This window comes from Taudactylus pleione, unplaced genomic scaffold (assembly GCF_031769625.1).
Source record: "Taudactylus pleione unplaced genomic scaffold, aTauple2 ptg000362l, whole genome shotgun sequence".
Taxonomy (NCBI): domain Eukaryota; kingdom Metazoa; phylum Chordata; class Amphibia; order Anura; family Myobatrachidae; genus Taudactylus; species Taudactylus pleione.
In genome coordinates, this window is record NW_028284763.1 from 575,884 (window position 1) to 603,624 (window position 27,741).

General features: G+C 42.2%; 1 protein-coding gene across 1 annotated transcript; it reads left to right on the forward strand.

The window, feature by feature from the left end:
• Positions 1 to 1,242: 1,242 nt before the first annotated feature.
• Positions 1,243 to 27,741, forward strand: LOC148508518 (uncharacterized). The gene is made up of 5 exons (XM_088444413.1): positions 1,243 to 1,257; positions 7,631 to 7,981; positions 8,551 to 8,928; positions 14,469 to 14,552; positions 26,322 to 27,741. The coding sequence occupies exons 1-5, from the start codon at positions 1,243 to 1,245 to the stop codon at positions 26,823 to 26,825; spliced, it is 1,332 nt and encodes a 443-aa protein (XP_088300539.1). The 3' UTR covers positions 26,826 to 27,741.

Sequence of the window (27,741 nt, forward strand, 5' to 3'; positions counted from 1 at the left end):
TTATTAATTACAAATTATTATAATTTTGTTAAAGAAATTGCATGAATTCGCTGCAAATGATGTAACAGGGAGGAGGTGCCTAGATGGTTAATGTCCTTTCCTCTGCTAACTTTGGCTTTACAAATGGAACAGATGCCTTCACAACTGTCACAGAATTAAAATAATTCCACAGCCAAGACGTGGCTTTTCTGGCTTTCTTTTGATCATGAGCAAGAACTGCTGCCACTGGTGGCTGATTTACGCAAACGTCCTCATCATCAACATCCACATTAGCATCAGATAGGACACAAAATTCCCCCTCATCCTCCTTTTGCACTTCCTCCACACTCTAATCCTCATTTTTCATTATTTCACCATCTAATACTAGCACAGCCATCATGGCGTCAGTGATCCGCTGTGAACCTGGGTAGCAGCTGTTATACTTACTTCCTCTATCAAAGGACTATTTAACAGTCAATTTTTTTTTAAAATTACTAGTAGTAGTCCTCCTGGTCCCTTTCTGGGATGAAGATCCATCTCCAGCAGCAGCAACAGGTGTAGCACTCAAGGATCCTCCTGAGGAATCACGGATAGGAGAGGAGTCAGTCATACTTATGAAATTGGATGCAGGACTACTTCCAATCACGAATGAGGATGTTGATGATGATGCCGGTATTGGTGGTAAAGATTGCAGGCGCTTGGATCCAGATAGATAACAGCCAGCCCCTATATGGATAACAGCCAGCCCCTATGGACATTAAGCAACACAACTGTAGAAAGCCCCTATGCACAGCATCAGCATGCAATTAACAACAGCACAGCAAAGGTCCCAGCTCCTTCCCTCTTCACTCTCCACAGCCGGTATGAAAAATGGCGGCGATCGCGAGAATTCAACAGCGGGATGATGACATTTTGCCTTGCTTTCAGATCCGAGTCTGGCGGGAAAACCCGAGCCGACTCGGATCTGCCACGGATCCCCAAAGTTCAGGTGGGTTTGGTTCTCAGGGAACTGAACCCACTCACCCTACCCTAACCGCCCCACCCTCCGCAGCCTACCCATTACCACTCCTTGCCGCCCAACTCTAACCCTCCAGGGCGGCCCCTAACCGTCGGCATTCTGAGAATGTCAACATGTTTACATAGTAGTATTTTATATATACTATTCATTATGAACATGTCAACATTATCAGGGTATCTACATGGTACCTGCCAACATATTGAACCATTTCGAAATTCTAGTGTTGACATTGTGGTGACGACATTATGAATCTCGACCTGGTAACTATTGACCACAGGACTGGATCCCATTTATGAAGTACAGAACTTTGCGTAGCCCCACTCACCCACCTTAAGCCTTTATTTCCCTGCATCTTGTGTTGGCAAGCAGGTCCCTCCTCCTCTGTGGCGCCATCTTCCCAGTGACTTTTGGGAAGATGGCACATGCGTACAAGAGAGAAAAAGCTCTGGCACAGTGATAGAGTTTTGTATTTCACTGCATGGCTCCATCTTCCCGTTACATTTTACTGAAAAAATGGTGCAGTGGAGGAGGAGGGAACCACTTGCCGACACAGGGCAGGCACTCTATGGGTGCAGGGTGTGCAGTGCAGGGCCCCCTTAACTCGGGGTCCTATGTGCGCCGGACACCTTGCACCCATTATAACAATTGCTATGGCAGTGTCTGCTCTCAGCCAATCAGCACTTCCCCACTCGCTTTATTGGCAGTGACCTGTCTGTACAGTGACCAGTGCCTGACCTATGGGCTCTGTGCATTTTGTTATTTTACCATTGGATGTCTACTTGGAGCAAAGACGATCCAAAGATTTGGCAAGTATGAAATTGAAGATAAGGGAAGTTTGGTGATGAACAATGCCTTTTCCAGCATGATGGAGCACCTTGCCATAAGGCAAAACTGATAACTAAGTGGCTCGGGGAGCAAAACATCAAAATTTTGGGTCCATGGCCAGGAAACTCCCCAGACCTTAATCCCATTGAGAACTTGTGGTGAATCCTCAAGAGGCAGGTGGACAAACAAATCCCCACAAACTCTGACAAACTCCATTCATTGATTAGGCAAGAATGGGCGGCCATCAGTCAGTATGTGGGCCAGAAGGTGAGTGGCAGCATGCCAGGGCGAATTGCAGAGATCTTGAAAAAGAAGGGTCAACACTGCAAATATTGTCTCTTTGCATAAACTTAATGTAATTTTCAAGAAAAGCCTTTGACACTTATGAAATGCTGTAATGTTACTTCAGTATACCATAGTAACATCTGACACTTATATAATGCTGTAATGTTACCTCAGTATACCATAGTAACAATGGACACTTATGTAATGCTGTAATGTTACCTCAGTATATCATAGTAACATCTGACACTTATGTCATGCTGTAATGTTACCTCAGTAAACCATAGTAACATCTGACACTTATGAAATGCTGTAATGTTACTTCAGTATACCATAGTAACATCTGACACTTATGTAATGCCATAATGTTACCTCAGTATACCATAGTAACATCTGACACTTATGTAATGCTGTAATGTTACCTCAGTATACCATAGTAACATCTGACGCTTATGTCATGCTGTAATGTTACCTCAGTAAACCATAGTAACATCTGACACTTATGAAATGCTGTAATGTTACTTCAGTATACCATAGTAACATCTCACACTTATGTAGTGCCATAATGTTACCTCAGTATACCATAGTAACATCTGACACTTATGTAATGCTGTAATGTTACCTCAGTATACCGTAACATCTGACACTTATGTAATGCTGTAATGTTACCTCAGTATACCATAGTAACATCTGATACTTATGTAATGCTGTAATGTTACATCAGGATACCATAGTAACATATGACACTTATGAAATGCCTGTAATGTTACCTCAGTATACCATAGTAACATCTGACAATAAGGTCTTTTTTTTTTTTGTTAATTTTAAAACTAACTATTAGCAAATCTTGAAATCCTATTCTGGTCTATGAGAAAATATTGATTGTTAGTCTGATGTTCTAAAGCACAGGTTCTCAAACTCGGTCCTCAGGACCCCAAATATTGCATGTTTTCCAGGTCTTCTCATAGAATCACAAGTGAAAAAATAAAATTTTAAAATGTGTCAGTGAGTAATGAATACACCTGTGCACCTGCTGGGTGACCTAGAAAACGTGACCTGTGTGGAGTCCTGAGGACTGAGTTCCAATCCGGGTTTTTGGTCTGTTTGTCATTGTTTTTTACTTTAGTAAATGGTCGGTTTTCAAAACCAATGGTAAATCGTCCAAAAACCCAAACTCGGTCTTTGCATATTTACCACCATATGTCTGACAAAATAAAGAATTAAAAAACATTTTTTTCTCTTACTATATATAGTTCTTGGTAGCATTAATTTCAGCTGCATCAAATACCACAATTGCCCTAAGATTGCCCTGGTTAGAATTTTAATTTGTCTCCACATTTCTCAGCAGGGTCTTTCTTCCTACTCTGATCTCAATAAATGTAATACTCTGTGGGTGCCTCTCCTAACTAATCTGCATACTGCCTAATTCAATACTCATGTGTGGATGACATGCTCCAACAAGGAAGCCTCTCAGAGTGGACACCCATGTTCTGCATTCTTGGCTCACTTACAGGTCAGGGTGACAGCACCTGGCTAAGCCTCCGATCTCTCACCACTAATCTCAGCAGTTTCAGTGGATATCTTCTCTCTACCATCTGGTGGGGTTTATTATTCAGTCCCATCACAACACATTGCCATAGAGGACGTTCTAGCATACCACATCACTCAGGAGTATCTCACAATCAGACCTGGGAACGCCTCCATTTGGCCAGCCACCCCCCCTGCCCGCCTCCAAAACGGGGCAAGCTCTCAATCACAATCGACAGCCACCCCGTTTTGGTGTGAGACCCGTAGCGACATGTAATACTTTGCTATCTTTTTAAGACAATGTATCACATCAGAATGCGAACAGTTCTCAGTTATACAAATTCTGAACAGAAAGCCAATATTCTTCTGTGTTTGGGAACAAGCCCAGCAAAGAAACCAAGGAACATGATCTTATAGTACCAGTCCACTGTTCACCAAATGACTATATAGCACTATGACAGTGATTTTTAGTATCTCTAGAAGTCAGCAAAGGGTCTGCAAGGAGCAATGCAGAAGCATCTGTCTGTAGCTAAGTGCTACTGCTAACATACAGTGTTAGAAAATGCAGAAGAGACAGAGAGGGGGTCTTTCCATTAGTAAGAGAAAACTGCAGCACCCCAAATTGGAGCAGCACTTGAGCTACCCCTGTGGGACACTGATGCACAAATAAAATGTGCTTGGGAAAGTCTCCACATGAATCCAAACTCTTATAGAGGTTACAGCATTCCTTACTGAAACCATTGTCCAGAAAGAATGGGACTACACACCTGGTCTGGAGAGTCAATCTTTCTTGCAAAGAGGGTGAGTGTTCAGTGCACTGAGGGCCTGATTCAGAGCTGGATGCTCTTTAAGAGCACTCGCTCTGAATCAGGGCGGCATTTTATTTATTTTAACCGGCCTCTTGGACGCTCGCTAAGCTGTGGGTGATCACCCACAGCTTTTGCAAGCAGCCAGGTGATGGTCGCGACCATCGGGCTTGCGATGAGACCCTTGTGGTAGGGTCTTGTCCATCGCAAGCCCCATTGAGCTTCCGGCTCTAATAGAGCCAGAAGCTCACTACTGAGGCTGCCCCAACTGGCAGGTGTTCCTTAGGGAACGCCTCCATTTGGCCAGCCACCCCCCCTGCCTGCCTCCAAAATGGGGAGAGCTCTCAATAACAATTGACAGCCACCCCATTTTGTTGTGAGACCCGTAGCGACGCAGCGCCCATCGCTGGCCGAGTCTTACGCATGCACATGCCTTAGCCGGCTCCGGAGTGCGCATGCGCAGTGGGGGACCATCGACCCGCTTGCGAGTGCTGTGCGCTCACGAGCAGGTCTGAATCAGGCCCTGAAGCTGAACTTTCATATCAGCAGCAGATACCACTATCCCTTCTGATTATCCAGGTGTCTGATCTGCTTCTCTATACTCACTGTAAGGAAAGGGACTTGGTAACATCGCATTGAAGGCTGATGTTGTCCCTATTTAAACTTCACAGTTCTCATAAATATACACAAATATTTTTGTAAAAAAATATTTAATGCTAAAAAATTAAATGGACTACTATTTAGAAATAAGTGATTTACCAAACACTGAAATGAGAACTACATTTTCTTGGGAAAAATCTAGTGGCAATGGCAGTGCCCAATATCTATAAATATTAAATACTAATATATAATAAAGAGAATCAAATTGTTATTGGTAACTCCCATGGGCTCTGGTCTTGTTAATCTGTACATGGCAGATATATTGATGATGTATTTTTCATTTGGAAAGGTATTAATTGTGTATCTTTACATTTGTTTATTATCTTAAGGTTTGCTAGCACTTTTCAAATTCATATTAATTTAATTGATATCCCTCTCCCCTTCAATGATATTGCTTTCTCTGCCAATGAGGATTCCATAATTACAGAGACCGTTACCAAAAAAATGTAGACTGTTAGATCTTTCTCAATTACCAAAATAACCTTTTCCCAGGAGTTCAAAGACACTTTGAGCAAAATTTACTAAGCGGCGGGTTCCAAACCCCGGAGGTTTAGTGGTGGCTTGGTAGCGGTTTTGCTTCCGCAGATTTACTTAGTCCAAAACCGCTGTCAAAATAAATTTTAGAATAGAATAGAACAGGGCTGTCATTTAGAAACTGCCACCAAAACGCTGTGGTTTAGAACCCACTATTTAATACATTTTGCTCTTCATCTAAAGAACTAGCACCTGACTTACTAGGTTGGGTAAGGATTGCCGGTGGTCTGGATGCTGTTGGTCAGAATACTGACAACGGCATCCTAACAGTCAGAATCCCAACACCCATAGGTAAGTATGGCAGCACTAACCCTAACTCCTACCCTAACCCTAACCCTCCTTCCCTGGTGCCTAAACCTAACCTCCCCACCTAGTGCCTAAGCCTAACACCCCCTCCCTGCACCCTAAACCTAACACTCCCTCCCTGGTGCTTAAATCTAACCTCCCCATCTAGTGCCTAAGCCTAACACTCCCTCCCCGCACCCTAATCCTAACCCTCCCTCCCCAACGCCTAACCCTCCCCCTAGTGCCTAACCCTAACCCTGCACCGTAACCCTAACCCTCCCCTAACTGCTGATACTTACCCTTAGGATGCTAGCATTTGGGATACTGGTGCTGGGAACCTGACGCTGTCTGGATTTCGGCGCCGGTATTTAGACCTTCGCATCCCGCATCATCATAATCAGCGCACATTTCTATCATCCCTCTCCCTAGGGCAAATACACCCCTGCATGGGACACAATTCCATTACCATCACGCCCTCGCAGAACTTACTGCAGCCTATGAGCGAATGCCCCATTACAACCCAGCTAGGTCCCGTAATACTCAATTGGAGATGAGTCTGAGTAGCGAATGATCTGGCATCACGTGTTCTTGTACACTCACCGGCTCTGGAGCAATCACGGGGCTGAAATGTATCAATGTAGCTTTGCGGAATGGCAACTGATTTCTATGGTTTTCCGCATGAATTATGTTTCCCCCCATATGTATTATAAGAGTTCTGTGACAGATATCAAACATATCTGCTGCGGTCCTTCTGTTTTTCTACTGCAAAGCAGTCTCCAAAGGTTTCTATGGGAACTGGGGTCTGCCCATATGTATCAAGCTGTATCCTAATAGATAAAAGTCATTTTTTGATGGTGTGAGACAGTTAGGAGCTGATTGGCTGGTACTTTACCTCTGTCCAGTTTATCTCCATCTAAGGCTTAGTCACTAGACCCCTTAAGGTGGGTAAACGCTTGGCAGATATATCTGAAGATGATGGTCGTTCATATTCTGTACACTAAACAACCATCATCTTCCAGGCACCTGCGAGTCCCGCTGGCCCCCTCCCTGCGGCTGCTGCTGCATGTGTACGAGCGGTCGGTAGATCGCCCATACTCATTGCTCGATGGACAGATATGTCTGCAGATATATCTATTCATCGGTTGTGCAGCACAGCTGACGTGATATGTCTGTGAACGACGTCGTTCACAGACATATCGCTGGCACACACTGGCCGACGGGCACCAGATACATTGGCCGATCAATTGATCAGCCAATATATCTGTCAGTGTGTACCCAATATATCTGTCAGTGTGTACCCAATATATCTGTCGTTGTGTACCCAGCTTTAGACACATTCAGCCAATTACTAAAGGCAGTCATTCGTTATCACCTGCAAGTGATATGCATCCAAAGAGACACATTATATATATATTTAGTGGTCAGCATTGGCTGCATTTTGCATGACCGCGCTCTTCCTGCACTTTATCCTCAGCCCAGCTTGCGACACTCAAGGAGCTGCGAATGCAAAGTGCGTCTGTGCTAGCGGCTATATCACAGAGTTAGAGGCGTAATGTAGCACTGTGCGTGTCGTCAATACTGAAGACTAGAAGCGTCTTTTCTTCAAAACCTTGTTTGTACTGCTGGCAAGAACACAGCACATTAATCCCATGTGCACTAATTTATTATACAGTGTTTATATTACTATGTCTGTGGGGATAATCTTTGTTATTAGATGCTTACGTCCTTCCTGTCACTTCATGCAGCAATCTCAGATAAATCATCGTCATTATTGGACGTATTCCTGCTGTACACAGAGAGCAGTGAGACGCATATAAAGCGCGATGTACTGAGAGTCGCTGCATCAGTCAGAGGCACCAGTCAGTCACACAGCATGGAGAGGTCTCTGACCATGTGCCTAGTGCTGGGAGCCATCGCAGCCGCTGCCATGGCGTCATTACCCACAATGCAATGGACTGAAGAGGACATCGCCTCCATGCTTGTGATCAGCGCTGATTACTACAACAAATTATCGGGGGAAGATGCTGTCTATATGCTCCTTGGGAATAACTCTGAGTATATGCAGGTAAGTGACCAGCTTTCAGTATTTACAGCTTATATTTACCACAGAAGACAGCAGTACAGGTTTCCTCATACATCTAGGGCAGTGGCTCTCAAACTCGGTCCTCAGGACCCCACACAGTTTACGTTTTGCAGGTCACCCAGCAGGTGCACAGGTGTAATCATTACTCACTGACACATTTTAAAAGGTCCATAGGTGGAGCTACTATAATTATTTCACTTGATTCAGTGTGGAGACATGGAAAACATGCACTGTTTGGGGTCCTGAGGACCGAGTTTGAGAACCTGTGATCTAGGGGTATATTTACTAAAGGTCGATTGTGATCAATTTAAAATCGATGAAAATTGATCCTTAGTAAATATATCCACTAGTTTGATGCGAATAAGGTGCACATTTTGCACGAAAAAGACGCTCGTCGCGGCCAAGTATCTGGGGAAGGGCTATTTGGTGCAACTAAAGCCTCAGTGCAGAGGACACATCTGGAAGTTATGAAATATCTGGAATTGAACTGTATACAGTATAAAGTATTACTGCAATCTCATATATATATCCTATATTACTACTATCTATAGGATGAAGACTCTCGTTACCACCAACTGAGATTCATGATGAAAAAAAAGTCCTGTGAAAAGTCTGCCAGTGACATCACAGAGTCTGCCAGTGACATCGCAGAGTCTGCCAGTGAGATTGCAGAGTCTGCCAGTGACATCGCAGAGTCTGCCAGTGACATCGCAGAGTCTGCCAGTGACATCGCAGAGTCTGCCAGTGACATCGCAGAGTCTGCCAGTGACATTCCAGAGTCTGCCAGTGACATTCCAGAGTCTGCCAGTGACATTCCAGAGTCTGCCAGTGACATTCCAGAGTCTGCCAGTGACATTACAGAGTCTGCCAGTAACATCACAGAGCCTGCCAGTGACATTACAGAGGACTGTGCATTCAAAGACGGCAGCGTAAGTCCCGAAGCACAAGGGGGTAAATTTACTAAAGGTCAATTTAGATCGATGTTAAATTGATCAAAATCGAGGTTGGGTTTCTGGGGCTAAATCACACATTTGCTAATACTTAAAAAACCAAATCAAAAATCGTCTGTTAGTAAATGTGTGATTTAGCCCCCAGATAAGCAACATAGATTTTGAGCCATTTTAAAGCAGTTAAAAGCGACCTTTGGTAAATATACCCCAATGTATCACCTCCAGGGTAGAGTTTGGGGTAGTAGCTCTGACAATGAGAAAATAATTGCACAACATAACTGACTGTGGGGTCTATTCACGAAGCCTTGGAGAGAGATAAAATTGACGAAGATAAATTGTCAACCAATCAGCTCTTCACTGTCATTTTTCAAGCACAGCCTATACAGTGACAGTTAGGAGCTGATTGGTTAGTACGTTATCTCTCTCCAAGGCTTAGTGAATAGACCCCACTGATTTTGCAGTGTAAATATTGGAATAACCAGACGCACATACTGAGTCATTTCCCTACATGTATCACTAGACAAGCAGACAGACACAAAGGAGCACACACCTTGGCCGGGGGACTGCGATAGAATTGAGGTACGCTGCCTGTATTCAGAGCTGGCCGCACTGTCCTTATCCATCCGCCTGTGAGCGTAGCTGTCATCCCTATCAGCGAGCATTTCCACCAGTCCAGTCATCCTGTGTGCGCTCACCTCTGACCAGGCTGTAATTCCACCTATATGCCCATGATGGGATGCAGTCAATATTCTGGCAAAGGGGATGCGGGCACTCAGAATCCAGGTGCTGGCATCCCTACCATTGGCATCCTGAAGGTAAGTACTGTAGTTAGGGGGAGGTTTAGAGTTAGGGGTTAGGGTTTGGCACTAAGGAGGGAGAGTTAGGCTTAGGGTGTGGGAAGGGGGAGGTTAAGTTTAGGCACCGGGGAGGGAGGATTAGGAGTAGGGGGAGGGGAAGGTTAGGATACCTACCGACAGATCACAATACAAAGAAGCAAAAGAATCCCAATACGAGTGCACAATGTCTCGCAAAAAATGTAGCTAAAACATTACTTTTATACTAACTTTAAAAGCAACCTAAGTGGTTAATTAAAACACAGCGAAATAAAGAAAAATACAGAAAGAAAAAAAATGTAAATACCTAATCATGCTCCGTCACTATGCCTGTATCCTCTACACACTAAATAGTGTGTTGTTGTGTGTGGAATAAATTATAAATTCATTCAATTCTGTAAATCCGTATAGCCCTACCCATGTAAATATGCACTAGGTAGGTATAATATTATATTGATTTTAGGATAAGTAGTACCAGGGCCGGATTAAGGTCTGTGGGGGCCCCTGGGCAACAAACTTGTGGGGGGCCCTTATGCAATGTCCCCAGTAGCAGTGCCCCTTCTGCAGTGCCCCCAGTAATGGTCTCCCATATGCAGTGCCCACTGTAGTAATGCCCCTTATGCAGCGCCCCTTATATAATGCCCCATTAGTGGTCCCCCGATATTGTGCCACCAGTAGTGCCCCTTATATAGTGCCTCCAGACCCAGCAGTGGTCCCCCCCTATGCAGTGCTTCCAGTAATGGTCCCCCATATGCAGTGCCCACTGTAGTAATGCCCCTTATGCAGTTCCCCCAGTAGTGGTCCCCCTATGCAGTGCCCCTTATATAATGCCCCCAGTAGTGGTCCCCCTATACAGTGCCCCCTATAAAGTGCCCCCAGACCCAGCAGTGGTCCCCCCTATTGCCCCCAGTAGTAACCCCCCTATGCATTGCCCCCAGTAGTAGTCCCCCCCTATACAGTGGGGCCAGTGGTTGTCCCCACTATGCATTGACCCTAGAAAACACCCCCCAGTGCCCCCATGAAGAGGCCCCCTATATAGTGACTCCAATAGCGCCCCCCCCATGCAGTGCATTGTGTAGTGGCCCCCTCCCCTATGCAGTGTCCCCTGTAGCTGCCCCCCCACCATGCAGTGACCTCTGTAGCAGCCCCTCCCCTATGCAGTGTTCCCTGTAGCTGCCCCCCCATGCAGTGACCTCTGTAGCGGCCCCCTCCCCTATGCAGTGTCCCCTGTAGCTGTCCCCCATGCAGTGACCTCTGTAGCAGCCCCTCCCCTATGCAGTGTCCCCTGTAGCTGCCCCCCCAAGCAGTGATCTCTGTAGCGGCCCCCTCCCCTATGCAGTGTCCCCTGTAGCTGTCCCCCCATGCAGTGACCTCTGTAGCGGCCCCCTCCCCTATGCAGTGTCCCCTGTAGCTGCCCCAAGCAGTGACCTCTGTAGCGGCCCCCTCCCCTATGCAGTGTCCCCTGTAGCTGTCCCCCCATGCAGTGACCTCTGTAGCGGCCCACTCCCCTATGCAGTGTCCCCTGTAGCTGCCCCCCCAAGCAGTGACCTCTGTAGCGGCCCCCTCCCCTATGCAGTGTCCCCTGTAGCTGCCCCCCCAAGCAGTGACCTCTGTAGCGGCCCCCTCCCCTATGCAGTGTCCTCTGTAGCTGTCCCCCCAAGCAGTGACCTCTGTAGCGGCCCCCTCCCCTATGCAGTGTCCCCTGTAGCTGCCCCCCCAAGCAGTGACCTCTGTAGCGGCCCCCTCCCCTATGCAGTGTCCCCTGTAGCTGTCCCCCCATGCAGTGACCTCTGTAGCGGCCCACTCCCCTATGCAGTGTCCCCTGTAGCTGCCCCCCAAGCAGTGACCTCTGTAGCGGCCCCCTCCCCTATGCAGTGTCCCCTGTAGCTGTCCCCCCATGCAGTGACCTCTGTAGCGGCCCACACCCCTATGCAGTGTCCCCTGTAGCTGCCCCCCCAAGCAGTGACCTCTGTAGCGGCCCCCTCCCCTATGCAGTGTCCCCTGTAGCTGTCCGCCCATGCAGTGACCTCTGTAGCGGCCCCCTCCCCTATGCAGTGTCCCCTGTAGCTGTCCCCCCATGCACTGAGCTCTGTAGCGGCCCCCTCCCCTATGCAGTGTCCCCTGTAGCTGTCCCCCCATGCAGTGACCTCTGTAGCGGCCCCCTCCCCTATGCACACACACACACAAAAAATCACCACTTACCTGAATCCCCGCTCCTGACACGGCCGCTGCTGCCCGTTCCGAGTTCGGGCTCTTCCACTGCACTATGGGAGAGACGTCAGCGTCATGACATCTCTCCTATTATCAGCAGATGCGGGGGGAGCCGGAAGTCGGAGCTCATGAGTGAGCTCCGGCTGGCTCCCTCCGTTGTGCAGCAGCCAATGAGAGTCGGCGGCTGTGTGTATGTCACTGTGTAGTGTAGCCTGCGCTCACTGCGCGGTCTACACTACACTAGCGGAGGGGACACTAGCAGCGGGTGCAGACAGCGCACCGCTGCTAGTGGGGGCCCCTTCGGGTGTGGGGGCCCAGGGACGACCGCCACTGTCGCCCTCCCTTAATCCGGCCCTGAGTAGTACAGTGCTAATACTCCAATAGATGCCATAAATGGGCTGTATTCTCCATAGAGTCCTACAAATGGCTAGAATTCCATTTAACCTTTGATCCTCTAATGTACACCATTTATATGTCACCATTAGCCTAAGATCATTTTAAGACAAGTTAGATATTATTCCAATATATTTCTATAACTCCTCAGACCCTATGATTTGTCTGTCTCTATATATTGCAGATATACAGTATATGGCTTTTATTCCACACTAGGGTACAGAAGTAGACCTGTACAACAACAAACATAGGTGGTTTATTTGTTGATATTTTCAAATAAGACTAATAACGTCCCCTCCTATATCTCCTATAATAGTACAGAACATGCCCAGTAATATGTTTCTTTTACAGGCTCCCTTTTATCATTAGAGTCTCAGGGCAGTAATATTCCATCGGCGACACAGCTATAGTGATTTATACATATTAGTCCCGGTCTGCTTTCCCTCTGCTTAGGATTCAATTAGAACTGCAGGGGGGCAGTGATGGGGCAGTGATGGGGCGGGGCCGGACTATCTGTGTCACTAGGCCCCGCCCTCTGAACTAAATCCAGGGAATTGTGCATATTTCAATAGGGGGCAGCGTCAAATGATGTGATTGTCATAGAATCGTGTCATTAGGCCCTGCCACTTACTCACGCACCACGGATTTCTGCCGGTAAGATTGCCCACCACTTCACTAGGAGGTGAGCAGGATGCAGGAGGAATGCTTACTCTTCCAGGGGTGCGGGGGGCCACTTGTAAACTTGGGAGCCTCCGGCAGGTCCTAGAAGAAGAAGAGCAAGCAAGTGTGCACGATTTGCATGCGCCTCTTCCCCCCACACCTGCTTGAGGAGACAGCAGCAGCAGCAGGCAGGTCCTACCAGCAATCCTCCAGCAGGGGGCAGACTCTGGAGTCTCCTCTCAGGCAGCATGGGGAGCGATTCCGCTCATCTCCATCCTACGCAACCAGCCTATTGGGATGGTGGTCACAATAGGTGCACATTGGCTGGGAAAGTGACTGTAAGGCCACACAGAGGTTTCTCAGCCAGGGTGCTGGGTTTATTCGGTAAACAGCAGGTACAGGGTTTATGCAGGACCACAGTAATGGTAATGTAGGGGTTAACACTGTAGTAACAGCTGTATTTTCAAGTATCTTACCAGCAGTATTACAGTGACAGAATGGAGCCAGGGGTTGCTAGACATTGTAGTGCATGCGCCTGGTGCAGCACGCCGCAACAGAGTCTATACTAGTGGTGTGCCCAGCGGGGGGCTTGTGCACATAAGTGGTGGTGCTATAGAGCAGTGCGGAAGCCCTTTGGGCAGTAGCAGGGTCCAGGGAACCCAGCATATGTGTCCATACATGTGGGACGCTGGAGGAGAGGGACGCACGCGGCAATGCTGCACAAGGAGAGGCCTCCTGATACTAACACCCGGTGACCCCAGGCTAGATGAAAGAGACAGGGCAGAGTGGTGCTGATCTCTTAACTGAAGCAGCTGCGGTTGGTGGGGCGGGGGCCCGTAAGAGGGGTCCCGGGGCTACTTGGCCCTTGTCCCCCCCCTTAATCCAGCTCTGACTGACGAGCATGACCAGTGGGGACACAGGTGCTTGTTGCTGGGGGTGGTGACTGGCAGGATTGGGGTCAGATCAGGGTGATCAGGGGTGATGGGGAGGTGTCAGTCAGAGAAACACATAATACAATCCAGTACTAAAGGTGCATACACACGTAACGATTTTTTGAACGATTTAACTATAACGATGTCGTTATCGTTCAATCGTTGAAAAAATCATTCAGTTTCTGAGTTATAACGATGAACGATAATTGTTCATGCGCGTTCCCGTTTGTAGTTTGTAGTTCATTCTGACTGACCAACTGAACAATTCTCATTAAGGGAAGTTACAAAAATTGTTTGTAGTTCAAAAAATCGTTCATTAAACTTTAAAAAATCTGACAGATAATCTGACAGAAAATCGTTCATAAAATCGTTGGTAACAAAATTGTGGTGTGTGTATGCAGCTTTTCTGATGTTCCATGAAATCATTTAATAACATTTACTATACGATATTTATAGCTTAACTCGTAATTAATTCTTTCCTCTCTGTCAGATGGTAAAATCCTGCACGGCCTCTTTCTCCATTAAAAATGATGGATATTTAATTGTGATTTCATGTGACGATGCTCATCTCGATGTAAGTGATTTCATTATTGATTGTAAATATACAGTATGTAATATGTGTTCAAATCTTCTCATCTCTGTCTCTGTAAATCTTGTGGCAAAAATATATTGGAGATGGCGACGTGTGAGTAGAACGCAATAGCGTGCTTTGTGTGACATCACTCTGTGCATAGCCAGTAATGTGACCGCACACACATGCAGATTACCTAATACATTACTAGCTGTATATACTGTATAACAGGAGCCTGCAGGAGACACATTACCTGACACTGCCTGTTCCCTTGTGCTTCTCTGCTCCTCCTCTCCTGCTACTCTCTATGGTGACTCTGTGTATAGCCAGTAATGTGACCGCACACACATGCAGATTACCTAATACATTACTAGCTGTATATACTGTATAACAGGAGCCTGTAGGAGACACATTACCCTGATACTGCCTGTTCCCTTGTGCTTCTCTGCTCCTCCTCTCCTGCTACTCTCTATGGTGACTCTGTGTATAGCCAGTAATGTGACCGCACACACATGCAGATTACCTAATACATTACTAGCTGTATATACTGTATAACAGGAGCCTGCAGGAGACACATTACCCTGATACTGCCTGTTCCCATATACTTCCCTGCTCCTCCTCTGCTGCTACTCTCTATGTTAACTCTGTGTATAGCCAGTAATATGACCACACACATACAGATTACCTAGTACATTACTATCTGTATATACTGTAAAACAAGAGCCTGCAGGAGACACATAACCCTGATACTGCCTGTTCCCTTGTGCTGCCCTGCTCATCCTCTCCTGCTACTCTCTACGGTGACTGTGTGCATAGCCAGTAATGTGACCGCGCACACATGCAGATTACCTAATACATTACTAGCTGTATATACTGTATAACAGGAGCCTGCTGGAGACACATTACCTGACACTGCCTGTTCCAGTGTGCTGCCCTGCTCCTCCTCTCCTGCTACTCTCTATGGTGACTCCGTGTATCTCTCCTTCCTACCACTTTCTCTGTCTGTCTATTTATCTATCTATATCATATCTATCTCATATCTATCTATCTATATATCTATCTCATATCTATCTTTCTCATATCTATCTCTCTCATATCTATCTATCTCTCTCTCTCATATCTTATATCTATCTATCTAATATCTATCTATCTCATATCTATGTCATATCTATCTATATCATATCTCTCTATCTATGTCATATCTATCTATCTTTCTATCTATCTCATATCTATCTATCTATAATATCTCATATCTATCTTACTATCTATCTATCTATCTCATATCTATCTATCTCATATCTATCTATCTATCTATCTATATATCTGTCTGTCTCATATCTGTCTATCTATCTAATATTTATCTATCTAATATCTAACTTTCTCCTATCTATATATGTATCTATCTATCTCATATCTATCTATGTATCTATCTCATATCTATCTATCGATCTAATATCTATCTATCTATCTATCTATCTATGAGGATACGGGGTTCTCTCAATAACCCAGACACCGAGCAGATGAAACCAAAGTGATGGTTTATTTTTCCACAGCACACAGAAGTAGATAATATGTCAGGACAAGTGGTAAGTACAGTGAACAGGCAATTAGCAGTCCAGTCAGAGGCAGTCCCAGTAGAGTATAACGTCCCAGAACAATTCCACGAAATAGCTAGAGACCCTTAGTCCCCACAGTAGAAACTATCGGTGATCACACATACAGTGAATAGTGTATAAGTCCACTCAATCGTTTCCAGGACCCCACACGTAGAAACTATCAGAGATAACACAGCAGTGATAGTCCCTAGGTCCAACCAAGAGTTTCCAGGATCCCATACAGTAGAAGCTAATCACAGAACACACAGCAGTGAATAGCGTATAGGTCCTTGCAGAATTTCCAAAGTACAAATCCACACAGAACTGGTGATGCGTTCCACTAGCACCTTGGCAGAGCGAGACCTCTTAGACAAAGTCAGCGACTAACATGTGGAGTTGCCTTCGGTGACCTCTTTTGAAACCTTCCAATTTCCCACAATATTGTGACCACCCAGGGGGGTTGTACCGTTTCCTGATTGGTGCACGTCCCTTATCTCCTACCTCCCCCAGATATTACTTCCCTGACGAACACCTGCTGGGTTGGTTCCTTTCAGTCTGCCAGATTCAAGTGAGGCACAAAACAGGCAAATGGAAGGAGGAGTAAATCCTGAGCGTCCCTTGTGGAGGTGGGAATTAACTTAGAGGGTCTTTTGTTCTAGGAGGTGTTATATTGCTCTACTGGTTATTAATAAACAGACATATTGATAAGGGCTAGACAAAGGCTAAACATCAAGGGCTAGACAGTACTAAACATTACATTTCCTGCCATTCTTACAGTAAATAATATACTTGCTAATGGAAATGTGTGTCCTGAGAATGATCACACATACGCTAGGAGACAGGAAGGGGAACACAAATGGGCTAAAAAGTTAATTAATCGCTGCAAGGACTGAGATGCTGCAAATACATTTCTAACACAGATCCCATTCATTACACTATCTTATATCTATCTATCTATCTATCTATCTCATATCTATATATCTATCTACTGTATCTATCTAATATCTATCTATCTAATATTTATCTATCTATATATCTATCTACCTATCTCATAACTATCTACCTATCGATTTACCTATCTCTTTATCTATCTACCTATCTCATATCTATCTCATATCTATACATCTGTCTGTCTGTCTGTCTGTCTCATATCTATCTATCTATCTTATATATAACTATCTCATATCTATCTATCTATCTATCTATCAATATATCTATCTCATATCTATCTATCTATCTAGCATCTATCTAGCATCTATCTATCTAATATTTATCTAATATCTATCTACCTATCTCATATCTATCTCATATCTATACATCTGTCTGTCTGTCTGTCTGTCTGTCTCATATCTATCTATCTATCTTATATATAACTATCTCATATCTATCTATCTATCTATCAATATATCTATCTCATATCTATCTATCTATCTAGCATCTATCTAGCATCTATCTATCTAATATTTATCTAATATCTATCTACCTATCTCATATCTATCTACCTATTGATTTGCCTATCTATCTACCTACCTACCTATCTCATATCTATCTATCTCATATCTATCTATCTATCTTTTATCTATCTATCTATCTCATATCTATCTATCTCATATCTATCTATCTATCTTTTATCTATCTATTTATCTCATATCTATCTGTATCTCTATTGATCTATCTCATACCTACCTATCACAACTATCTATCTCATATCTATCTATCTGCCTATACTCATATCTATCATCTATCTCATATCTATCGATTCACCTATCTATTTATGTATCTATCTATCTATCTATCTATCTATCGCATAGTTATCTATCTATCTTATATCTATATATCTTCCTCATATCTATCTATTTATCTATCTATCTCACATCTATCTATCTATCACATACCTATCTTCTATCTATGATCTCATCTCATGTCTATCAATCTCCCTCATATCTATCTGTCTAACTCATGTCTATCAATCTATATATCTCATATCTATCTGTCTATGTCATATCTATCTATCTATCTATCTCATACCTACCTATCACATCTATCCATCTATCTCATAACTATCTATCTACCTACCTACCTATCCATCTCATATGTTTCTAACTCATATCTTTCTATCTCACTCATATCTATCTATCTATCTCATATCTTTTTATCTCACGCATATCTATCTATCTCATGTCTATCTATCTATGTCACTCATATCCAGTGTCGGACTGGGGCATAAAGGGCCCACAGGGGAATGCAATGACAGAGGCCCACTGATGGGGCGTGACCATGACCAGCCTTTTGTAGGTATGGTCATCCCCATTAAATAATACCAATAATCTATGACACTTTTAATATAATACCAATAATCCGTGCCCACTTTTATTATAGTATTCTGTGCTCTGTTTTATTAAATGAGTAATAATCCGTGCCCCCTTTCTAAAAGTATAAATAATCGGTGACCCTTTTATTATAGTAGTCTAATAAAAGGGGCACCAATTATTGCTTATATATAATATACATAGTTAACACACACACACACACACACACATATGCTGAGTATGTGTGTATATATATATAGTGTACACATACTGGGCTTCATTAAGAGCCGCTCGTAAGCGGCCGCTCGTTCGTTTCGAGCGATGTTTGCACAACTGCGCATACGTACGGATTGTAATACGCATGCGCGAACCAGTCAGTGCGGCCGAAAATCGTTTGTTCGCTAAATAGTGAATGCCTGCTATTTTGAGTGACAGAATGAGGCGTATGTGGGTGGTAACAGGGGAAGGTGCTTGAAAACGGGGAGTGGAGATCAGAACGCAGGCGTGCCAAACGGTCAAAATGGGCGTTTTAAAGGTGTGCATAATTAATACAGCAGCGTCATTGGTTATTTTATAGTCAGAACTGCTCGTAAGATAGCGGTAGGAAAAACCAACCACAAGAATAGCGAGCAGTTCATTCGCCTTTCGATGTACTCGATTAATCTATTAAATAGCGGACATGACGTAGGATGCGAGCGGCCAGGGGGCGTATTTTTCCAAATAACGACCATGTTTTGTTCGCTCGTTCAGACATAGAGGCGTCAACAGACCGCAAAGAGCGAACGGTTCATTTAAATAGCCACCCCCTTTATCAGAACGACCGTCCGCAAATAGCGTCCGGCTCTGAATCAGACCCTCTGTACATAAACAATCATGTACATAGAACACATGTATATATGCATACACAATTAACTATACATAGAATACATATATAGTATACATATACATTGTATACATAGACATGCATACATACATAACATACAAACATGCATGCACGCACATACTGTACATATATAATACATACATATACATTGTATACACAGACATGCATACATACTGTACTTATACATAGCATACACATACATACAAACACATAGCATACATATACATACATATATACATACATAGTATACACATGCATACATATAACTAGCATACACATACACATGCATACATATACATAGTATACATACATATATAGTGTATATTCTATATACATACCTAATATATTTAATCTATTTTTTAGCAGGAATAAAATCTATACTGTACATGGAATAGGAGGCTGGCAGGGAGAGGGTTACAATTTACAAGACAAGAGGGTCTGTTACATTCCAGAGATTAGGAGGATTCCAAGGATTGGGATGCAGAGAAAATGGACATGTGTAGTGGATTGGGGGGGGGGGGGGTTTGGGGTGTTGCACTTATTAACTTTTTTTTTATTGTCCTATGTTACCTGAAGCCATTCTCATGGCAGGTGACTGGAGAGAGACATTTGCTGCAAGTGCAAGGAGACATGAAGCAATCCATGCTGCACACTACTATATAAAGCAGCCTCCAGCCAGCCTCACACTCTCTGTAATGTCAGAGTGCTGTGCAGGGAGCAGGAAGCCACAGGAGTCCGTGCAGAGAGAGGAGAGGCGGGCGTGTCTAGAAGAGACAAACCTACCTCATTGGTGGATGGTTCTGGGGGAGGGGCAGCAGCTTACACCAGACGGGACTCTGCAAGCAAGGCTATAAACAAAGTAGTGAACAGCGCGGAATGCCGCGGCAGGTGATGTGAGACAGCCCAGTGCAGGGAAGGAGGGGTCAGCGATCAGCAGCCGGGTCAGTCACCTAAACAGCCTGCTATAAAATAAACCCTGCATGCGACCTGGTCTAGACCACGCCCACTCGCAAAAGAGGGCGTGGCTATTAAACACCGAGGCCCACCGGGGAAATCCCCGAATCCCCGGGGCCCCAGTCCAAGCCTGCTCATATCTATCTATCTCACTCATATCTATCTATCTAACTCATGTCTATCAATATATCTATATATCTCATATCTATCTATCTATGTCATATCTAACTATCTATATCATACCTACCTATCACATCTATCTCATAACTATCTATCTATCTATCTCATATCTATCTATCTCATATCCATCAATCAATCTATCTATCTCATATCTTTCTATCTCACTCATATCTATCTATCTATCTATCTATCTATCTCATTCATATCTATCTCCTGTCTATCAAATCTATCTCTCTCATATCAATCTATCTATCTTTTTTCTCTCTCTCTATATATATATATATCATATCTATTTATCTACCTATCTCATATCTATCTACCTATTGATTTACCTATCTACTTATCGTTCTATCTATCTCATATCTATCTTTCTAGTATCTATCTCATGTCTATCTTTCTCATATCTATCTATCTATCTATCTATCTATCTATCTATCTATCTATCTATCTATCTATCTATCTATCTCATATCTTTCTATCTCACTCATATATATCTCATGTCTATCTATCTATCTATCTATCTCATATCTATCTATCTATCTATCTATCTATCTATCTATCTATCTATCTATCTTTTATCCATATATCTATATATCTATATATATATATACATCTCATATCTATCTATCTCATATCTATCTACCTATCGATTTACCTATCTACTTATCACTCTATCTATCTCATATCTATCTTTCTAGTATCTTTCTATCTAACTCATATCTATCTATCTATCTATCTATCTATCTCACTCATATCTATCTCATGTCTCTATCTATCTCACTCATCTATCTATCTATCTATCTATCTGTCTATCTGTCTATCTATCTCATATCTTTCTATCTCATTCATATCTATCTATCTATCCATCTATCTATCTCATATCTGTCTACATATATATCTCACTCATATCTATCTATTCTATCTATCTCTTATCCATATATCTACTGTATCTATATATCTCATATCTATCTATCTATCTATCTATCTATCTATCTATCTATCTATCTATATATCTCATATCTATCTATTTAATTTATATCTGTCTATCTTATAGTTAAATGTCTCATATCTATCTCATATCTATCTTTAGATATATGTATAGCATATATCTATCTACCTATCAATTTACCTATCTATTTAATTATCTGTCTACGTATCTCATATCTATCTTATCTATCTTTCTCAAATCTATCTTTCAAGTATCTATCTATCTAATCTCTATCTATCTCATATCTATATTTCTAGTATCTATCTATTTATCTATCTAATATCTTTCTATCTCATATCTATCTATCTACCTATCTCATATCTATCTACCTATCGATTTACCTATCTATTTATCTATCTATCTACCTATCTCATATCTATCTCATATCTATATAACTACATATCTCATATCTATCTATCTCATATCTATCTATCTATCTATCTATCTATCTATCTATCTATCTATCTCATATATAACTATCTCATATCTAACTATCTATCTATCTCATATCTATCTATCTATCTATCTCTCTATCTATCTCATATCTATGTACCTATCGATTTACCTATCTATTTATCTATCTACCTATCTCATATCTGTCTATCTTATATCTATCTATCTCAAATCTATCTACCTATCAATTTACCTATATATTTATCTATCTACCTATCTCATATCTATCTTTATATCTGCAGTATCTCATATCTATCTATCTCTCTATCTCATATCTCTATCTGTCTCATATTTATCTATCTATCTTATATCTATCTATTTGTATCTCTATCGATCTATCTCATACCTACCTATCACATCTATCCATCTATCTCACAACTATCTATCTATCTATCTCATATCCATCAATCTACCTATCTCATATCTTTCTATCTCACTCATATCTATCTCTCTATCTCATATATATTTACCTATCTATCTCACTCATATCTATCTCATGTCTATCTATCTATCTCACTCATATCTATCTATCTATCTATCTATCTATCTATCCTCTTATCCATATACAGTATCTATATATATAGATCTCATATCTATCTATGTCATATATATCTGTCCATCTGATATATAACTATCTCATATCTATATATCTATCTCATACCTATCTATCTCATATCTATCTCACTCATATATATCTATGTATCTATCTTTTATCCATATATCTACTGTATCTATATATATATCATATCTATCTATATATATATATATATATATATATATATATATATCATATCTATCTATTTCATTTATATCTGTTTTTCTTATATATAACTATCTCATATCTATCTTTATATCTATCTATCTATCTATCTAATCTCTTTCTATCTCATATATATCTTTCTAGTATCTATCTATCTATCTATCTCATAACTACCTACCTATCTCATATCTAACTACCTAGTGATTTACCTATCTATTTATCTATCTATCTACCTATCTCATATCTACAGTATCTATCTCATATCTATATATCTATCTATCTCATATATATCTATCTCATATCTCTCTATCTATCTATCTCATATCTAACTATCTCATATCTAACTATCTATCTCATATCTATCTACCTCATATCTATCTATCTCATATCTATCCATCTCATATGTTTATATCTATCTATCTTATATCTATCTATCTCATATATATATCTATCTATCTCATATCTATCTACCTATCTATCTCACTCATATCTATATCATGTCTATCTATCTATCTCACTCATATCCATCTATCTCTTGTCCATATATCTACTGTATCTATATATTTCATATCAATCAATCTATCAATCTATCTACCTATCTATCTATGTCATTTATATTAGTCTATCTTTTATATAACTATCTCATCTATCTATCTCATATCTATCTTTATATCTATAGCATATATCTATCTACCTAGTGATTTACCTATCTTTTATTTATCTGTCTACCTATCTCATATCTATCTTATCTATGTATCTATCTATCTCATATTTATCTATCTCATACATATCTATCTCATACATATATATCTATCTCATATTTATTTATTTATTTATTTACAGTTTCTTATATAGCGCAGCATATTCCGTAACAACAGACAGATATATAGGTAGGAAGGCCCTGCTCGCAAGCTTACAATCTATAGGGAAATAGGCATTGATACACAAGGATAGGTGCTATATATTGCATCTTGGTCCAGCCACAATGCACAGTTTCTTGGTTGGCTGCATGATCCAGTCACACAGGAATGTCGGCCAAATGTCATGAGGATGTGAGAGAAAGACAATGTGTGAGGTTATGTGTGGACTGTAAAAGGGGATGTAATTAGATATGGTAACTATGAAGGTTGTGAGGGCGGTTCTGGGATCTGATAAGCTTGCCTGAAGAGGTGAGTTTTCAGGGATCGCTTGAAGGATTGGAGACTAGAGGAAAGTCGTATTGTGTGTGGTAAGGCATTCCATAGAGTGGGTGCAGCCCTAAGAAAGTCCTGTAACCGTGAGTGGGAGCAAGTAATGCGTGGGGATGAGAGACGCAGATCTTGTGCTGAGCGGAGAGGTCGGGTAGGGCGATATTTTGAGATGAGTGAAGAGATGTATGTTGGTGTGGTTTGGTTAATAGCCTTATGTGTAAGTAAGAGTATTTTGTATTGAATACGGTAGAAAACCGGAGGGACTGACAGAGCGGGGCAGCAGACGTTTGGCAAGGAAGATAAGCCTCGCAGCTGCATTCATAATTGATTGTAATGGCGATAGCCTGTTTTTGGGAAGACCAGTAAGGAGACTATTGCAATAGTCAAGGCGGGAAATAATGAGTGCATGAATTAGAGTTTTTGCAGTGTCTTGTGTGAGATATGGTCGAATTTTGGATATGTTTTTTAGATGTATGTAACATGATTTAGAGACAGATTGAATGTGGGGAACAAAGGACAGTTCAGAGTCAAGGATGACACCATCTATCTATCTATCTATCTATCGATCTATCTATCTATCTATCTCATATCTATCTATCTCATATCTATCTATCTCATACATATCTATCTCATACATATCTATCTATTTATCTCATATCTATCGATCTATCTATCTGACTCATATCTATATCTATCTCATGTCTATCTATCTATCTCACTCATATCTATATATCTCATGTCTATCTTTCTCACTCGTATCTATATATCTCATGTCTATCTATTTATCTATCTCATATCTTTCTATCTCATATATATCCTATCTGTCTATCTAACTCATATATATCTATCTATCTCATATCTATCTATCAATCTTATATATATCTATCTCATATCTATCTACCTCATATCTATCTATTTATGTGTAGGAGTGTATTGGCATAAAATGGGTATGTGGACATATGGAGGAGTGTAATGGCACTAAAGAGATAAGTGAAGTAGTGTAGTGGCAAAAATTGGCATGTGGAGGAGTGTCATGGCATAAATGGAGGAGTGCGGTGGCATAAAAGTGTCATGTGGAGGATTGTGATGGCATAAAAGAGGTATGTGGAGTAGTGTGGTGGCATAAAAGTGTCATGAGGTGGAGTGTGATGGCAAAAAAGTGGTATGTGGAGGAGTGTGATGGCATAAAAAGTAGCATGTGGAGGAGTGTGATGGCATAAAAAGTGTCATGTGGAGGAGTGTGATGGCATAAAGGGGCATGTGGAGTAGTGCAATTGCATAAAAGTGGTATGTGGAGGAGTGTGATGGCATAAAAGGGCATGTGGAGGAGTGTGATGGCAAAAAAGTGGCATGTAGAGGAGTGTGATGGAATAAAAAGTGGCATGTGGAGGAGTGTGATGGAATAAAAAGTGGCATGTGGAGTAGTGCAATTGCATAAAAGGGGCATGTGGAGTAGTGCAATTGCATAAAAGGGGCATGTGGAGTAGTGTGATGGCAAAAAAAGGAACATGTGGAGGAGTGTGATGGCATAAAAGGGACATGTGGAGTAGTGTGATGGCATAAAAGGGACATATGGAGGAGTGTGATGGTATAAAATGGCATGTGGAGGAGTGTGATGGAATAAAAAGTGGTATGTGGAGGAGTGTGATGGCATAAAAGGGGCATGTGGAGTAGTGTGATGGCATAAAAGGGACATGTGGAGGAGTGTGATGGCATAAAGGGGCATGTGGAGTAGTCCAATTGCATAAAAGTGGCATGTGGAGTAGTGTGATGGCATAAAAGGGGCATGTGGAGGAGTGGGATGGCATAAAAGGGGCATGTGGAGGAGTGGGATGGCATAAAAGGGACATGTGGAGTAGTGTGATGGCATAAAAGGGGTGTTAGATTCTGGGATTGGTTTGGGCTCAGGACTGGGACCACTTGGCAGGTCTGGTTGGAATTGGAGTGAATGAAGCTAGGTGAATGTATGACACTTCTCTTCATTCAGTTCTCCCTATGGATAACAGAACAGGATAGAGAACAGAACAAATGATGCATATGGTAGTAGAATATAGAGCAGATAATTGTGGGAACAGTGGAGGCTCTGTAGGTCTGTTGGACTGAGCCAATGGCGCAGCACAGATGGATTTTATATTCACATTGTAAACTCTACCTAAGACTAAGTTATACCATCTTCTTCCTTAATAGTCATCCAGTCGACCTGTTTACTGCAAGTGCAAAGTGCTAGAAGCCACATGCAATAATGCACCACAAACTCTAATATTAAGAGATTAATATTAAGATTAAAAGTATCTTTGGTTATTGTATGTTGCTGCTGAATAATTTTTTCTCAGTTCATAAAAAAAGAAAGAAACTTCTAATATCACACAGACAGGATGTATTATCATTTATCACTACTCACTGATTGCACAAATATTATTTCTATACACTAACATCATTTTTATATGTATATTTCTCTAGCACACAAGGGTGAGGAGATCAAAGAGAGGACGGAGCAGTAGCAGCAGCAGCAGTGGAAGGAGTGGCACCAGCAGAGCGAGCCGCAGTGGCAGCATTAGTCGTAGTGTTGGTAGTCATGGAGATAGTGGTCATGGAGGTAGCAGTCCTGGTAGTATTAGCCGTAGTGTTAGTGGTCATGGAGATAGTGGTCATAGAAGTAGAAGTCGTGTTGGTATTAATCGTGGTGTTGGTAGACATGGTGGCAGTGATCGTGGTGTTGGTAGACATGGCGAGGGTGATCGTGGTGTTGGTAGACATGGTGGCAGTGATCGTGGTGTTGGTAGACATGGTGAGAGTGATCGTGGTGTTGGCAGACATGGTGGTATTAATCGTGGTGTTGGCAGACATGACGAGAGTGATCGTGGTGAAATGCCCCTTTATAGGCCTAAATATACCTCTGCCTTAAGAAACGAAACTGTCAGATCAAAGAAAAAGATGAATAGATTAAAAAATAAGAGTTTCTGAGACTGCGTTATATTTTCATGAGGGTGTTTATGTTACATTTTCTGTATGAATGTATTAGTCACCCATAAGCCTTTGCTGTGATGCTTCAATCAAAATAAAAAAAACTTCTCTAATGCTGCAGATATGACTCCCCATCATGTGTACACACTTCCTCCCCCCCCACACACACACACACAGTTTTGCTAATACATGCAGACAAAGACAAAAGTAAAGAAAGCACCAACCAGCATCAGCGGTAACTTCACAAACAGACAATTGGAAGACCAACAATCCCCAGTCTGACAAAACCAACATCCTGTCTGTCCTGGGCATGAACTCATGTAGCATGTAGTTTCTTATATTTCCACCAGCCAATAACAGTTACCATTCTGATCTCTTTATCACTGTTGATAACTCAACAATCCACCCCACCCCACAAGCTCGCTGCCTTGGTGTCATCCTTGATTCTAAATTGTCCTTTGTTCCCCACATTCAATCTGTCTCAAAATCATGTTACATACATCTAAAAAACATATACAAAATTCGACCATATCTCACACAAGACACTGCAAAAACTCTAATCCATGCACTCATTATTTCCCGCATTGACTATTGCAATAGTCTCCTTACTGGTCTTCCCAAAAACAGGCTATCGCCATTACAATCCATTATGAATGCAGCTGCGAGGCTTATCTTCCTTGCCAAACGTTCATCGTCTGCTGCCCCGCTCTGTCAGTCCCTCCATTGGTTGCCGGTTTTCTACCGTATTCAATACAAAATACTCTTACTTACACATAAGGCCATTAACCGAATTACACCAACATACATCTCTTCACTCATCTCAAAATATCTCCCAACCCGACCTCTCCGCTCAGCACAAGAACTGCGTCTCTCATCCCCACGCATTACTTGCTCCCATTTACGGTTACAGGACTTT

Coding starts and splice junctions, on each gene's coding strand:
- LOC148508518 (XM_088444413.1), top strand. Junction 7,982..8,550: donor ATAACTCTGAGTATATGCAG/GTAAGTGACCAG, acceptor TACTATCTATAG/GATGAAGACTCTCGTTACCA. Junction 14,553..26,321: donor GTGACGATGCTCATCTCGAT/GTAAGTGATTTC, acceptor ATATTTCTCTAG/CACACAAGGGTGAGGAGATC.